Source organism: Sinocyclocheilus grahami, unplaced genomic scaffold (genome assembly GCF_001515645.1).
Source record: "Sinocyclocheilus grahami isolate Dianchi unplaced genomic scaffold, SAMN03320097.WGS_v1.1 scaffold673.1, whole genome shotgun sequence".
NCBI lineage: Eukaryota > Metazoa > Chordata > Actinopteri > Cypriniformes > Cyprinidae > Sinocyclocheilus > Sinocyclocheilus grahami.
The window spans coordinates 511,373-525,798 of NW_015505852.1; the positions used below are offsets into that span (position 1 = coordinate 511,373).

A 14,426-nucleotide genomic window follows, 5' to 3' on the forward strand; every position below is an offset into this window, starting at 1 on the left:
GAGCTCAACGCGCTGCAATTTAAGAAAACATGCAAATTGAAAAAACACCAGCAATTTAAGAAAACATCATCAGTTTGACGACAACATGGGCTGCAAATCCTCACAACACATGCAAATGAAGAAACGCGCTGCAAATAGCACGGACCACAACGGAAATGTTTCAAGGGGACCCAACAAAGTGACGGACCCGGCTGGGATTTGCTTATTGTGCTGTGGCTATTGGTCAGTGGAGTTGTCGGTGAAGCGAAAGGTGAGTTTTTTTGTTTATTTTAACACCCTGATTGCATGATTCCTTTGTCTTTTGTATATTATTAGCCTAAATAATCTGACGAATTACACGATTAACTGTGAAACGTTATTATATAAGATGGCTAACTTAACTGAATATCCTCAACTAAATATAATTTCAAGGTTAATGAAAATCAATCCGCAATGCTTCATTAATTGTTAAAACCAGGACCAAATAAATTGCAGATTGACAGTAATAATAATATTACAAATGTTATTCGGGCCCTTTTAGTAGGCTAATGAAAGAAAGGACAATGGAATACAAATACAACGTGCAAACTTCAGTCAACTTGTTTTTGTTTTTCAGATCAAAATGTATTGCCCTTTCTGTGGCATCCAATGGCCGACTTTGCCAAGATTTTGCAGTTCATGTGGGCGAGATGTAAGCTTTGTCGTAGAGAATGCCCCTAGAACGGCAGGTGATGACCAGGTGTCATGTCAGACTGTGCCCAGAGGTAATATTCTCTTACTGAGATCCCTATGTACTGTTCTGTCCATTAAATTATAAGAACTACATTTAGTTCATCTTTTTCTGTCTGTTTCTGATTGTGACAAACAGACTTTGTCACACATAATCACATGTATACTAATTTATTAACAAGTTGAACCAGGTTATAGTATGACATACAGAACTAAACACAAATACATTGAACATGTTTTTTTTTTCAACATCAACATTGACCTCCCAATACGACCTAACTGTTAAAAGTGGTACACTTAAATGCCCGTCCAATGCCAGTTGTTGTTCTTGTTCATTAACTAGATTTGTGCACAAATTGAGATTAAATACATACACCTTTAAAACTGTATCAAACCGTTAACTTGTTTATTTCTTTGTTAATGCTGATACATTTTTATGTTTAAGATTATATTTGTGGATTCCTGCATTCCTAATGACATTGTTCTCTTTTCCTTTCAGGCTCAGGAACAGTGTCAGATGAAATCACAGAGGCAGGCCTAATCCATAAATATTTCTCAGAGGGCCACACATATGAAGTGATCCTTGATTTTCTTGGAACAATGCATAACATTTTCATGAGTCTGAGCACCTTAAAGAGAAGACTAAGGAATGCAGGCCTAACCAGGAGGACAGACTATACTCCCATTGACACTGTGAATGCAGCTATAACACATGAACTGACAGGCTCAGGTCAGCTTTTAGGTTACAGAGCTCTGTGGCAGACATTGCGACAGAAGTATTTCTTGACAGTTAAAAGGGATGATGTAATGCATGCAATTCATAGACTGAACCCATCTGGAGTTCAGCTTCGCCATAGACACAGGTTTGTCCGAAGAGCATACTTTACAGCAGGACCAAACCAAGTGTGGCATGTCGATGGGTATGATAAGCTCAAAACATTTGGTGTTGCCATCAGTGGCTGCATTGATGGGTTTTCTAGGAAAGTGATGTGGCTCAGAAGTGGCAGCTCTAATAAAGACCCAGGGATAATTGCTTACCATTACCTGCAGTGTGTATCAGAGTTTGGAGTTCCAGCACGCCTTCGCACAGACTGTGGGACAGAAAATGGCACTATGGCAGCCATTCACTGTGCATTAAGAGCACAGCATACAGATGACTTTGCAGGAGCCCTCAGTCACATGTATGGCACTTCAACTGCAAATCAGCGAATCGAAAGTCGGTGGTCCTTTTTCAGAAAGCAAAGGTACAGGCCTTTTAAGATTAATTCCAAAACATAAATGTTATAAAATGTACTATTTAATAACTTAGTTTTTGTGTGTGTTGTCACATGACAGAGGGTTTCCGCTGTCGTTATTAGAGCTGCCACTTCTGAGCCACATCACAACATGTATAATATGAGAATAACACTAGACTAAAATGTAATGCAAATCTTTTTTACCTGATGCTATAAAGTTCTTTACATTGATATTACTTTTTTTTTTTAAAATAGGAATGCAGTTTAAATAATACCTTTTGTTGGAAACATGTTTTATAAATCATTTCCATGTAACGTTTATTCAGCACTTAAGTAAAACATTGTGTATACTTTCATTCCATCATTAGGACTCAGTTCTGGATTGATCTCTTCAGTGACCTGAGAGAGAGGCACCTTTTCAATGGCAGCCATGAGCATAAGTGCCTTCTACGGTATGTTTTCTTGAGCATCGTGCAGAAAGACCTTGATGAGTACAGAGAACTTTGGAATAACCACACCATCCGACCTGTTCGTCAGTCGTCTTGCCATTCTGGTAAACCAGAAGCCATGTATCACCTGCCTCACAGGTTTGTATTTAATCCATGCAATATGTGACCATGTTTAGTAAATATCAGTTTTCATTTTCACTTAAGTTTAATCATTAATGATGAAAGAAAATGTGATTGATTGCCTATATCTGACACAGAAGTGTATAGTGTTTGTATTATTTTAAATCAGAACTAGATCATTGTTTAAAAAAGAATTCAGATATTCTTAGACAAAAAACATTTACAATGCATGAAGCAAAAAGGGGGATTTTACTGATTCACAAAGTGTCTTTGTAGTAGAAGCAAATGTAATGACCATATTCAACAACAGATGTTGTCAACATTGAGGGTCAGCCTTTGGCTTATGTCTTCAATTTCAAAACTATTTAAAAATTGCGGCGTTGGGTTATAATCTTAGCATTTGTAGGTTTTATTATACATTTTTGTAATGAGTTGACTCAAAGTGTTTTGATTTCTGATTGGCCTTAGGTTTGATGCAAGGGACTGTGGATTCCCAGTGTCACAGGAATTTATTCAAGAGTTTGAGGGCATTCGGCCACCACAGCGCAGTCTTTGTGGTGATAGTAATCTCCAAGTTCATTTTTCGGACTTGCAGAGACAGAGTGGGCTTTCTCCACCAGTCAACTGGACAACTGCTGTTGAAAATTACATAACACTTAAAAATGTCCAGATTTTAAAATCATCAGTTCAAAGAACAACTTTATTTGCTCACTGCATATGTCATCAGTGTTTTACTGAACAGCAGTCATTTAAACTGTGTATAACAAAATCTTAAGTTTTGTGCAAAGAACATGCCATGCATTTCTGTTGTAAAAAAAAAATAGGTCCATGATGAAAAATGTCACTTGTGAAAAAATCTATATTATTCCTCAACTCACCAGTATATCAGTACAGTCTATTAACCTCAGTGTTCCATGTTTAACTGAGTAACTTGAAATGTGTAACTACCGGTATAACATAAGTGCACATTAAAACATACCTTATACAAACAAAATACGAAAAAAACAAAGTGGCATATTTTAATTTCAATAAAACTGTTTACTTGGACCTAAACACCAGAATATCAGCCAAAGGTATTTAGCTTCAAGGAAGCCCAAACCCAGGGGAGTTTTGCATGCCATAATCCATGGCTGCTTGAAACTCTTCATAACTGGGTAAGATTGGAATTTTGATTGTATTTATACATACATTTGCCATGGGAAATTGAGAGCTCTTCTGAAAAACTAGCTGTGGCTATATTGCTGCAGGAGGAATTTTCTTCAGCCCAGTTCCAAACATAAGGACATCTTCCAAAGAAGGACTTGCCTCTTTTTCTAGAGCAAAAGAGAAATGTTAGACATTGTTTTTTTTGTTTTTTATATTGTGGCCATTGCTTTTTTTCTTGTTGCTATATTCGAATCAGTGTAGTAATCACCTAGCAGCTATAAGGCTTTGAGCGCAGTGGTGATTTGGTGGTTTGTCATTTCTTCTAAATTTGCAATTGTGGATTTATCCCTTTGTGTATAACACTCATTTAAGGTTCCCTGAACTGACAAACATTTCTGTTACTTTATATCTCATCATTTGCTGCAGTGACAATTCGGCACATTTCTTATGATTTTAACTATAGATAATACCTTCCAGGTAGAGCAGATAATCTCGCCAGTAGCTCAGTACTCTGGCCTCCTCTTGACGGTTGGTGCTACCAGGCTGACTAAACTGCACCTGGAAGATGTTCTCCACAGCATCAGCTGTCAGCTTGTTCTCAGTGTAGCACATGAATGAGAAGAAGAGTGAAGGATGCTGTTCTAAGGCATTGACAAAATCAAGCGTTGCCAATCCCTCTTTGAACCTACAAAAAGTTCCATGTCAAAAAGTTACTACAAGGACGTTATGTGAACAACTGCTGAAAGATATACAGATTTTCCATTTTAAAAAGAGGTGACACTACTTCAGCCACAATATTTAGCCTTTATTAATATAATAAAAAAAGTATTAAAGAGCTCATGTTAAAATATAAAATAACTATTTTAACATTGTATTAAAAGTTTTGTTACATGTCCACAGAGCAAGTAGAAAATTATACCTCTGGATGGAAACATGGTTTCGGTAGATGAAATACCACTGAATGTAATCATCTACTACTTTGTTCTTATCCTCCAGAGTCCTCATGAATCGATAGCAGCCTGCTTTCTGAAGCATGCTGGAATATTTTTCTGTGAGTTACTGGAGGTCACTCAGTGATGTAGCATTCTTTATCTAGGGGAAAATGAAAAAGCAATTAAATGTTTTCATTATTATTGTTTATTATTTGACCAGTTAACAGGCCACATTACATTTATACAAATTAGTAAGGCTTGGGCTATTGGTAACTTGTTTCCAAAATGGTTAACAACACAAATGTAAAAGAAATGTGATTATTTATACAGATAGCATAGATACAAAAAGAGCAACATTGAACAGTAATGTCAGATTCAAAAGAAGGAAATACTGTGATTCACTACTGTATTGTACATATTTAGACATATGTTGCATATTCATCATTTATGGTCTACCTTCCAGTACATGTGCACATGGAAAAAAAGCTTTTTTGGGTGTAGCACATCATTATCAAAATATCTGATAAGAATATTTGATTTCAAGCACAAATTAATATATTTCATTGACCTTGGTTCGTAATAGACACCAAAACATCTGATTCTGATGTTGAATAAATTGAATAGATTTTGAGAGATTAAATTAGACACAAACACAAATTTTAACCCTTACGATACTGGATATTAATAATGATACCAGGTTAAAAATTAACAATATTTATTTATAATATTTAATTCAAAGACTAGGGGTTTAGAACTACTCTTTTGAATTTATACTCACTGCTCATATGAGAGCATACCGTCATTACATTATTGTCAAACATACGGTTTATACAGCAATTAAGATATTGTTTTTGTCAGTTGATGAAAGTAATTTATTTACATTTTTTGTAATCCCAGCCTAACAAATTACCTCAAGAAGGGCCTTCTTGACCTCATCATCAGGTATGTCTTCAATTGGGGCCTCAATTGTCTTTACTTTACCAATTAGGTAAAGGAAGAAGTTTGGGGAAAGACAAAAAGGCCCTGGACCACCATGGACAATGGACACTGCAATCATTCTTCCAATGTGGACATTTTCATTGTCTTCTGCAGATAAAAATGCCAATATAGCAATGTTAGGACACTCTGATTTACAACATTGTAAAAACCTCACAAAAAGTATTACTTTTACTATCAAATGAGAGGTATTTGGCATTGTCTTTGCCTTCAAATACTCTCCTTGTTTTGATGGTGTCCATCAACAGAGTCAGAAATTCTCGAGTAGGCCCCCAAAGCCAAAAGTCCAAAGCCTCTTCCATCGGCCCAGCATCATCTGTGAATTTCACCATCAAGCTGCAGGTGGGGTCAAATGAGGATCGCCTGAAACCTCTTAAGGCACCATCCCAGACATTCACCCGGTTAATGTTAAATCTGCTACAGGATGTTTTGTTAAGATTATGTGCCAGATTTGACACTATGTCTGCAGCTGTCAGCCCATCATGTCCATCACTGTAAAATAATAAATAAATAAAAAGTCCACAAACAGCAAGAAACTATTAACACTGCAGCTTTTTGTATTTTATGGGCCCTTTATAACGAGTAAGCTATACAACACTGCTCAAAAATAATAAGCATAATTTGGACATCACAACTTTAGTAACAGATTTTGAGAGTCCTCCCACAAAGTCAAATTTTTCTGGTAAAGAACGAGGTTCTGATAGTACTTATGTGCGAGTAGGCCCCCAAAGCCAAAAGTCCAAAGCCTCTTCCATCGGCCCAGCATCATCTGTGAATTTCACCATCAAGCTGCAGGTGGGGTCAAATGAGGATCGCCTGAAACCTCTTAAGGCACCATCCCAGACATTCACCCGGTTAATGTTAAATCTGCTACAGGATGTTTTGTTAAGATTATGTGCCAGATTTGACACTATGTCTGCAGCTGTCAGCCCATCATGTCCATCACTGTAAAATAATAATTTAAAAAAAGTCCACAAACAGCAAGAAACTATTAACACTGCAGCTTTTTGTATTTTATGGACCCTTTATAATGAGTAAGCTATACAACACTGCTCAAAAATAATAAGCATAATTTGGACATCACAACTTTAGTAACAGATTTTGAGAGTCCTCCCACAAAGTCAAATTTTTCTGGTAAAGAACAAGGTTCTGATAGTACTTATGTGATAGTACCTGTCTTTCTCTGGCAGTTTCTCTACTTCCTCAAGATCCGAGGAACTGCTGTCGATGGTGATAGGTGCATAGATATGGATATATGTACTGTGGAAGGGAGGTACAAGAACAACAATAACACAATTAATCCATAAATTATTCTGAAAAAGTTGTTTTGTTGTTTTGGCTGTAGTCCAGTACTTTAGTCCAATAGGTTTATTTAAAATCCAGTGAAAAATTATGTAAAATAATTTCTTATGTCTGACCTGTAGAAGTCACTTGACTTAAGTTCACCCACTGAGGTGGTCATTTGTTTGGGTCTTGTTGTACTCTTGGCCTGTAGCACCGGCAACACCACACAGCACAATAAGAACTTAGAATAATAATCACAGAAATACCCAGAAAATAAACAAATTCTGGTTTATTATATTACAGAATATGACATACTTGCCCATTAGATGACTGGGATGTTGTGGCTGACCTAAAACATACAAACAATTTAGCAGAAATAGTATTATAGATAAGATAAAATGCTTCCTATATAGCAATTTTAAAAATTAATGCATTAAAACATACGGACATTCAGCTTGCACAGAGACAAAAAATGTGTCAGCAGAAATTTAACTTACCGATGTCTATGCTCTGGTGTACTGCTTTGAACTTAGAATAATAATCACAGAAATACCCAGAAAATAAACAAATTCTGGTTTATTATATTACAGAATATGACATACTTGCCCATTAGATGACTGGGATGTTGTGGCTGACCTAAAACATACAAACAATTTAGTAGAAATAGTATTATAGATAAGATAAAATGCTTCCTATATAGCAATTTTAAAAATGAATGCATTAAAACATACGGACATTCAGCTTGCACAGAGACAAAAAAATGTGTCAGCAGAAATTTAACTTACCGATGTCTATGATCTGGTATACTGCTTTCGGGACTTGACCAAAGCTGCCAAGTGTAAACATAAAACCCTAAACTCATTCATAGCCTTAACACTGTATATGCTTTTCTATTTCTAATGGTTGGCAAGTACAGGAGATTTTATTGCATTATAGTTGTACTGTAAGCACAGACATGCTGAACACCTAAATTCCTGAGATGTACCTACCACTGTGTCAGAAAGAGGTGACATATTGGGTAGCGCCCTAACAACAACATCATCTTCTGAAACGGAGTCATATTCTTGACCTCACAAAAGACTTTGTGGTCAATCTCTATTTCCAATTACATGTCCAGTATTGTTAAATATGTAGACTGTAACTAGTTGGAATCCCACAAAGCACTTAAAGCACTTATTTTTAAGTTTAAATGCACATAAATTATATAAAAACATACTATTTCAATACTTACTATTTGACAACAAATCCTGAAGGGTACAGATGTATAGTGTGATCCCTTGATATGCCTTTCCAATGGCCTCTTTGTACTGTCCAATGGTAAAATGTGTGTCAGTCCCAGGGATATTTTTTATCCGAGAGCCATCTGGATAAAGCAAGACATATTCTCCATCTTCCATGTCTTGATTGAAATCTTTTAGTTTTTTCACAGCAGCTTCCAAAAGTTGCTCAGATGACCACTGGGGGTCAACAGGTAGAGGTAGGTTTTTTCCTCTCATGGGCTTCAAGCCATTCTTGGTCTTGCTCATAATCCCAACAGAAATCTAGACCATCAGGCAAAAATTATGGAATACAAATGTTAATACTGTTCTGTCTGACAACTTCATTACCTTAAATAATGATTAGCTTACCTTTACTGTTTTATTTGATTTCTTTTTCCTTTTTGAGAATGTTTTCCTTTCAGTTTCTTTTAGCTCTCTGTATTTCATGAACTGAAGAACAGCTGAAGCGGACTTTGCTGGAATGGAACATGCATCAGTAACTAAAACACAAACACACCCACCCACACACACACACACACACACATCAGAAACAGACAGAAAAAGATGAACTAAATGTAGTTCTTATAATTTAATGGACAGAACAGTACATAGGGATCTCAGTAAGAGAATATTACCTCTGGGCACAGTCTGACATGACACCTGGTCATCACCCGCCGTTCTAGGGGCATTCTCTACGACAAAGCTTACATCTCGCCCACATGAACTGCAAAATCTTGGCAAAGTCGGCCACTGGATGCCACAGAAAGGGCAATACATTTTGATCTGAAAAAAAAACAAAAAAACAAGTTGACTGAAGTTTGCACATTGTATTTGTATTCCATTGTCCTTTCTTTCATTAGCCTACTAAAAGGGCCCGAATAAAATTTGTAATATTATTCTTACTGTCAATCTGCAATTTATTTGGACCTGGTTTTAATTAATGAAGCATTGCGGATTGATTTTCATTAACTTTGAAATTATATTTAGTTGAGGATATTCAGTTAAGTTAGCCATCTTATATAATAACATTTCACAGTTAATCGTGTAATTCGTTAGGCTAATAATATACAAAAGACAAAGGAATCATGCAATCAGGGTGTTAAAATAAACAAAAAAAACTCACCATTCACTTCACTGGCCAATAGCCACAGCACAATAAGCAAATCCCAGCCGGGTCCGTCACTTTGTTGGGTCCCCTTGAAACATTTCCGTTGTGGTCTGTGCTATTTGCAGCGCGTTTCTTCATTTGCATGTGTTGTGAGGATTTGCAGCCCATGTTGTCGTCAAACTGATGATGTTTTCTTAAATTGCTGGTGTTTTTTCAATTTGCATGTTTTCTTAAATTGCAGCGCGTTGAGCTCCCTCGGCCACCGTACTAAATACTAAAAAAACAAAATTTTTTCCACAAGCAATTTAATCTCTTTACTGGCTTAACGGTGTCGGTCTCAAGGTGGTGCGAGTTGTGTGTCCGAGTCCAGGAGTAGTTTATGGAGCATATGTGGAGGAGTGCATACCAATTGTTGTTCAGCCACTTCTGATGGAAAAATAATTCGTTTTCTTAGTGTAACTCCTCCTTCAAGCAAGGGTGACCACAAAAAACTAGTAATCATAAACTTACATCACAAAAAAACATTTCATACAAATGAACCAATATAACAAACAAAATACATCATAACAGAAATTAATTTCTCCTCATACAAAGAATATTAATAGCCAGCCAACCCTCTATAAACCCCAATACAATCCAAGCTTCTCTGCAGAAAGTAATCCAAAAAGAAAAAGGAAATTACATAAACACCCTTCAATTCCTACTACATGTAAGACACACCTCACTCAAAAGTAGTACTCCAAATCAATGGTTAATATCACTGCAAACATAACCCTCATGCAAATAAATAATGCAGGTGTTACAAAGCATCAACATGTATAAAGGGTACAAAGGTTGGCTGGCAACACGAGGCTGGAAGTGATGTACAAATAAGAAAAAACAAACAAACAAGAAAGAAAATAAAACACTCTGCTAGCCAGTCCGATTCCCAACGATCATCAAATCGTAATTGCGCTGGAAGCGCTGCACATACAAGGACCGGCTGGCTGAGGAAATACAACATAAACACTGGAGGAACAGCGATCAACTAAACCTAATACAAAAAAACAAATAACCAAACACAAAACACAATTAACAACATTCAAGGAAAAATGACTCTAATTGTTAATTTTTATTTTAATTTCATTAAAATAATAAAAGCAAAACGCTTACAAATCCTATATAAAAACCTATACAGTGGGGCAAAAAAGTATATCTAAATATAAATATATCTCCCACTTAAAAAGATGAGAGAGGCCTGTAATTTTCATCATAGGTATACCTCAACTATAAGAGACAAAATGAGAAAAAAAAATCCAGAAAATCACATTGTAGGATTTTTAAAGAATTTATTGGTAAATTCCTCGGTAAAATAAGTATTTGGTCACCTACAAACAAGCAAGATTTCTGGCTCTCACAGACCTGTAACTTCTTCTTTAAGAGGCTCCTCTGTCCTCCACTCGTTACCTGTATTAATGGCATCTGTTTGAACTTGTTATCAGTATAAAAGACACCTGTCCACAACCTCAAACAGTCACACTCCAAACTCCACCATGGCCAAGACCAAAATTGTAGACCTCCACCAGGCTGGGAAGACTGAATCTGCAATACGTAAGCAGCTTGGTGTGAAGAAATCAACTGTGGGAGCAATTATTAGAAAATGGAAGACATACAAGACCACTGATAATCTCCCTCGCGTGCACAAACAAACAGGGAACTGCTACCAGACAGCACGCCTCCACACAAAAAAGACCGGACCCAGTCTCTAGGCCTCCCTTCCTATGCCCACTTAAAAACTCAACCCACCTGCATGGCCACGCCCTCTACTACTAGCCACCTCCCCGGCTACATTAGGAGTGAAATCATTCTTTTTTTCGTGATGTCTGAAATTACGTCACGATTCCTTTTTTTTTTTGTGACGATTCATTGTTACTTTCCAAAATGTGCTTGAAGACACAAATACACAATTTATACACATAAATTACTGTAGTTATTCTGTTCTGAACATCAAATCCTTTGTTTTTCAATCAAATGTTTAGCTGGTTGAATAAAAATATTTGGATTTCATATTTAAAAATTACCTCAAGTTAGCATTAGGTAGCTAGTTAGCAAGCAGTTAGCATCAGCTAACAAAATGTTTCAAATAGGCTATTATAATTATGTAATTCATAATTATTATATAATTATAATTATTGATTATATTCTATTTTGCAGTAAATGTTTAAAGCACATTGCTTTGTCAGACTGGGGGTATTTTACCCGACCCACGGGGGTAAAACGTACAGAAGTTCTAAGCGGCCATGCATTATTATTTTTTTCCCTCTTTTTTTCTTGTTATAACGACATAACGAGAGTTGTTTTCTCGTTATAATGACTTAATTTTCTCGTTATATCGACATAACGAGTTGTTTTCTCGTTATATCGACATAAAAAAAGTTGTTCTCTAAGTTACAAAACTGCGCCAACAGGTGGCACTATTGACCTGAATATAACTGATGGGGTCTTGTAGGCTATACTGTATGTCCACTTTCCTGTACGCGTTTGGGATAGAATAGGACCTACCTCGTGATCGCTATAATTTGTACAGTATTGTTCATTAGGCTACTGACATTTAATTCATTCATAAATGTTAAATGCTTGAATCAATATGACTATTTTGTGTATTAAGTTCTTGCTAGATGCATGAGTTTCACCAACGCGTTGTGTCATAAAATAATCACTGCTTATTAAAACCAAGGTTGACGTCACTGTATTCTGTTTGCACCTATATCTTTATTTGTGCTTCTTTGAGGTACATTATTGTTAGTTAATAAGCGGGGGTGTTCTGTTTATCTACAGTAGGTATATATATATATATATATATGAACCCCCAAGTCACTACATCAACTACTTTAGATTTATTTCAGTTCAATGTTGTATAAAGGTCATCCAAAAACACATACCTCTGCAAAAACTCCAGGGTCGATGCCAGTTCTGAGGGGTAATGGATGTTAAAGCAATAATAGCTCCCAAACATCATGCAGAGGGCAGAAATGAAGGAGGGGATGTTGTCATGTACAACATTTCGATCCACACACAGCATGAATCGCTTCAACGAAAAGCAGGATCCACCTAAAAAGAAAATAAATTTTATCAAGTTAGATTTTATATTTAATTATAAAAACATAACAGTAAAAAAAAAAATGAACACTTTACAGTAAGGTTACATTTGTTACCATTAGTTAACAAATGTACATTTAACAATATACTTCTACAGCATTTATTAATCGTTGTTGGTTAACATTTACTAATTCAATTAATGGTAACAAATGAAACCTTATTGTAAATTGTTACCAAAAATTAGAAATGGCAGAGAAACTGAAACACCAAGAATGGGGGGAAAAAAAAGGGGGAAAAAATTAACTTACCACACACAACAAGGGTGGGAGTCAAATTTACTTTGTCCATTTCTACTTCCTCTGCCAGGCTTGTGTCCCACATAATGGAACATTGCGTCTTCCTTCTCGTTAAAATAGGAGAGCAAAAGCAGCAACATCTCGGTCACGTCTTGAGAGCAACCACCCACCTGTTCCCTCATCACGTTACACTTTGTTACAGCCTGCAGGAATTTTTTATTCTTGTTCACACCAACAGTACTGAAGTAGTTCAAGAGTCGTTTCCCCTTCAATTCCAGATTCTGCGTGAAAGTTTCTTTAAGACCAATTCCGGTAAGTTCCTTGAAGTGAACTGCCATGCCAAGTTCATTGAACCAAAATGGCCACTCCTCCAGAAGGCATTTTATATTTTTACCCTGGTTGACTTGTTTACGCTGTGTGTAGAAAGTCAACTTCATTAGATGTTTGACCTCCTCTAGATTTGCAGCAGTTTGCTGAGACATCATCTTCAGTTTTTCTTTCTTTTCCTGTTGACTTTCAGGGGTCTCTCCAAGGGGCAGGAATTTTACGTCCCAGTTAATGCACCCATAAGTATCCTGGATTGCTGCTCTCTGTTCTGGAGGAATTTCATCAGTGTCAGAGTCATCAGTACAATGCTTTCGTTTTCTTATTTTGGGTGTGGAAGATCGCTTCACATTTTCAATCCTATATTGCAACTGCTTAACTAAAGAATGATACCCTGGCCCAATGACATCTCCTTCTATTATGTCTTGCAGAGATTTGGGATATTTCGCCACCAACTTTTTGGCAACTTCAATAGAATTCCTTTTACTTAGGCAAGAGCATTTTCGCATGATCTCATTCACCACAATCCAGACCATCTCCCTTCTCATACGTGGACTTGGTCGTTTTCCCCTCTACAAAAACTGCATAAGCTCCTCGGGAACTTCTCCCATACCAGAAAGGTATCCACCCAGTCTATATCAGGGATTTGGGAGCTGCTGTAACAGCAAGGCTCGAAATTGCGACCATTTTGGTCGCATATGCTCCCGAAATTTAATCTGTGCGACCTCAAAATATATTTGGGAGCATTTGTGCGAGTGCATATAATTGTTGTCGTGCGACCTGTTTGCATTTCTCTAAAAACATTCAGAGTATGTGCCTTCTGAGTGTTGATACGGTGACCTGTCTGCCGTTCTATGAAACGTTAGACAACATAACCAATTAAACTTCGTCTTTACATTCTTAACTTTAATGCAGATTTTAGATTGGTTAATATTAGATGTCAATCACCCAGTCACTGCTTTCCGCTAACTACCGCGAGAAAAAGAAAGGGCTGAAGAAGAGAGAAAATGAAAAGAACACTGACAGATTTCTTTTGTGAACCACCTAAAGTTACAAATAATGGTGCTGGTGATAGCGATCATGTGGTGAATGTTGATCCACCAGCCGAATAATTGTTGTTTTACGATGTGCGGTTTGACATTATCGACTATATTGCAAAATCCAAACAAAACACACCTACAGAGAGTGCACGCATACATGACGCGAAGTCTATTAGGTTAGATTAGTGCGCGTGCGCGTTTAGAGTGCGTTCTTTCACGGCATGATTCAGTCTAATAAAATGCATCACAAAATTTGATATGGGGCTTTTACATAATTTCATATCGTTCAGGGGTTGGCTGTCCCTGATATAGTTAATCAATATCACAGGAAGAGTGCTGTTAAAAACCAGCATGATTACAAACGTGATATTGATTTTATACAACTCTTCAATAAAAAAATAAGTTAATATTAAGAGACTTACGTTTTAGACACTATATTGCCTGTTTTTGC

The 14,426-nt window shown here is 36.7% G+C and overlaps 2 protein-coding genes, 1 long non-coding RNA gene and 1 pseudogene across 3 annotated transcripts; 1 reads left to right on the forward strand and 3 right to left on the reverse strand.

The window, feature by feature from the left end:
* Positions 1-6: 6 nt before the first annotated feature.
* On the forward strand, positions 7-3,265 carry LOC107559061 (uncharacterized). Its single transcript, XM_016242797.1, has 6 exons — positions 7-250; positions 596-707; positions 1,238-1,952; positions 2,312-2,530; positions 2,981-3,114; positions 3,255-3,265. The coding sequence occupies exons 1-6, from the start codon at positions 86-88 to the stop codon at positions 3,263-3,265; spliced, it is 1,356 nt and encodes a 451-aa protein (XP_016098283.1). The 5' UTR covers positions 7-85.
* A 28-nt stretch (positions 3,266-3,293) lies between these two features.
* On the reverse strand, positions 3,294-5,845 carry LOC107559064 (G2/M phase-specific E3 ubiquitin-protein ligase-like). The gene is made up of 4 exons (XM_016242798.1): positions 5,501-5,845; positions 4,578-4,750; positions 4,129-4,343; positions 3,294-3,825 (listed from the first exon to the last, which is right to left on the reverse strand). Exons 2-4 carry the CDS (start codon positions 4,691-4,693, stop codon positions 3,746-3,748), a joined length of 411 nt encoding a protein of 136 aa, XP_016098284.1. The 5' UTR covers positions 4,694-4,750; positions 5,501-5,845; the 3' UTR covers positions 3,294-3,745.
* Positions 5,846-8,162: 2,317 nt separating this feature from the next.
* On the reverse strand, positions 8,163-8,903 carry LOC107559065 (uncharacterized). The gene is made up of 3 exons (XR_001605549.1): positions 8,765-8,903; positions 8,499-8,629; positions 8,163-8,411 (listed from the first exon to the last, which is right to left on the reverse strand). It is a non-coding gene; the product is annotated as an uncharacterized lncRNA (long non-coding RNA).
* A 3,215-nt stretch (positions 8,904-12,118) lies between these two features.
* The window catches only part of LOC107559062 (uncharacterized), a 3,993-nt pseudogene continuing 1,685 nt past the window's right edge, over positions 12,119-14,426 (reverse strand).

Excerpts from the sequence above, each read along its gene's own strand:
- LOC107559061 (XM_016242797.1), top strand. The coding sequence starts at position 86 with ATGGGCTGCAAATCCTCACAACACATGCAAATGAAGAAACGCGCTGCA. Across the intron at positions 708-1,237 it reads GAATGCCCCTAGAACGGCAG|AGGCAGGCCTAATCCATAAA; the intron begins GTGATGACCAGG and ends ATGAAATCACAG. Across the intron at positions 1,953-2,311 it reads TCCTTTTTCAGAAAGCAAAG|GACTCAGTTCTGGATTGATC; the intron begins GTACAGGCCTTT and ends TTCCATCATTAG.
- LOC107559064 (XM_016242798.1), bottom strand. The coding sequence starts at position 4,693 with ATGCTTCAGAAAGCAGGCTGCTATCGATTCATGAGGACTCTGGAGGAT. Across the intron at positions 4,344-4,577 it reads AACCATGTTTCCATCCAGAG|GTTCAAAGAGGGATTGGCAA; the intron begins GTATAATTTTCT and ends AACTTTTTGTAG. Across the intron at positions 3,826-4,128 it reads TTATCTGCTCTACCTGGAAG|AAAAAGAGGCAAGTCCTTCT; the intron begins GTATTATCTATA and ends CTTTTGCTCTAG.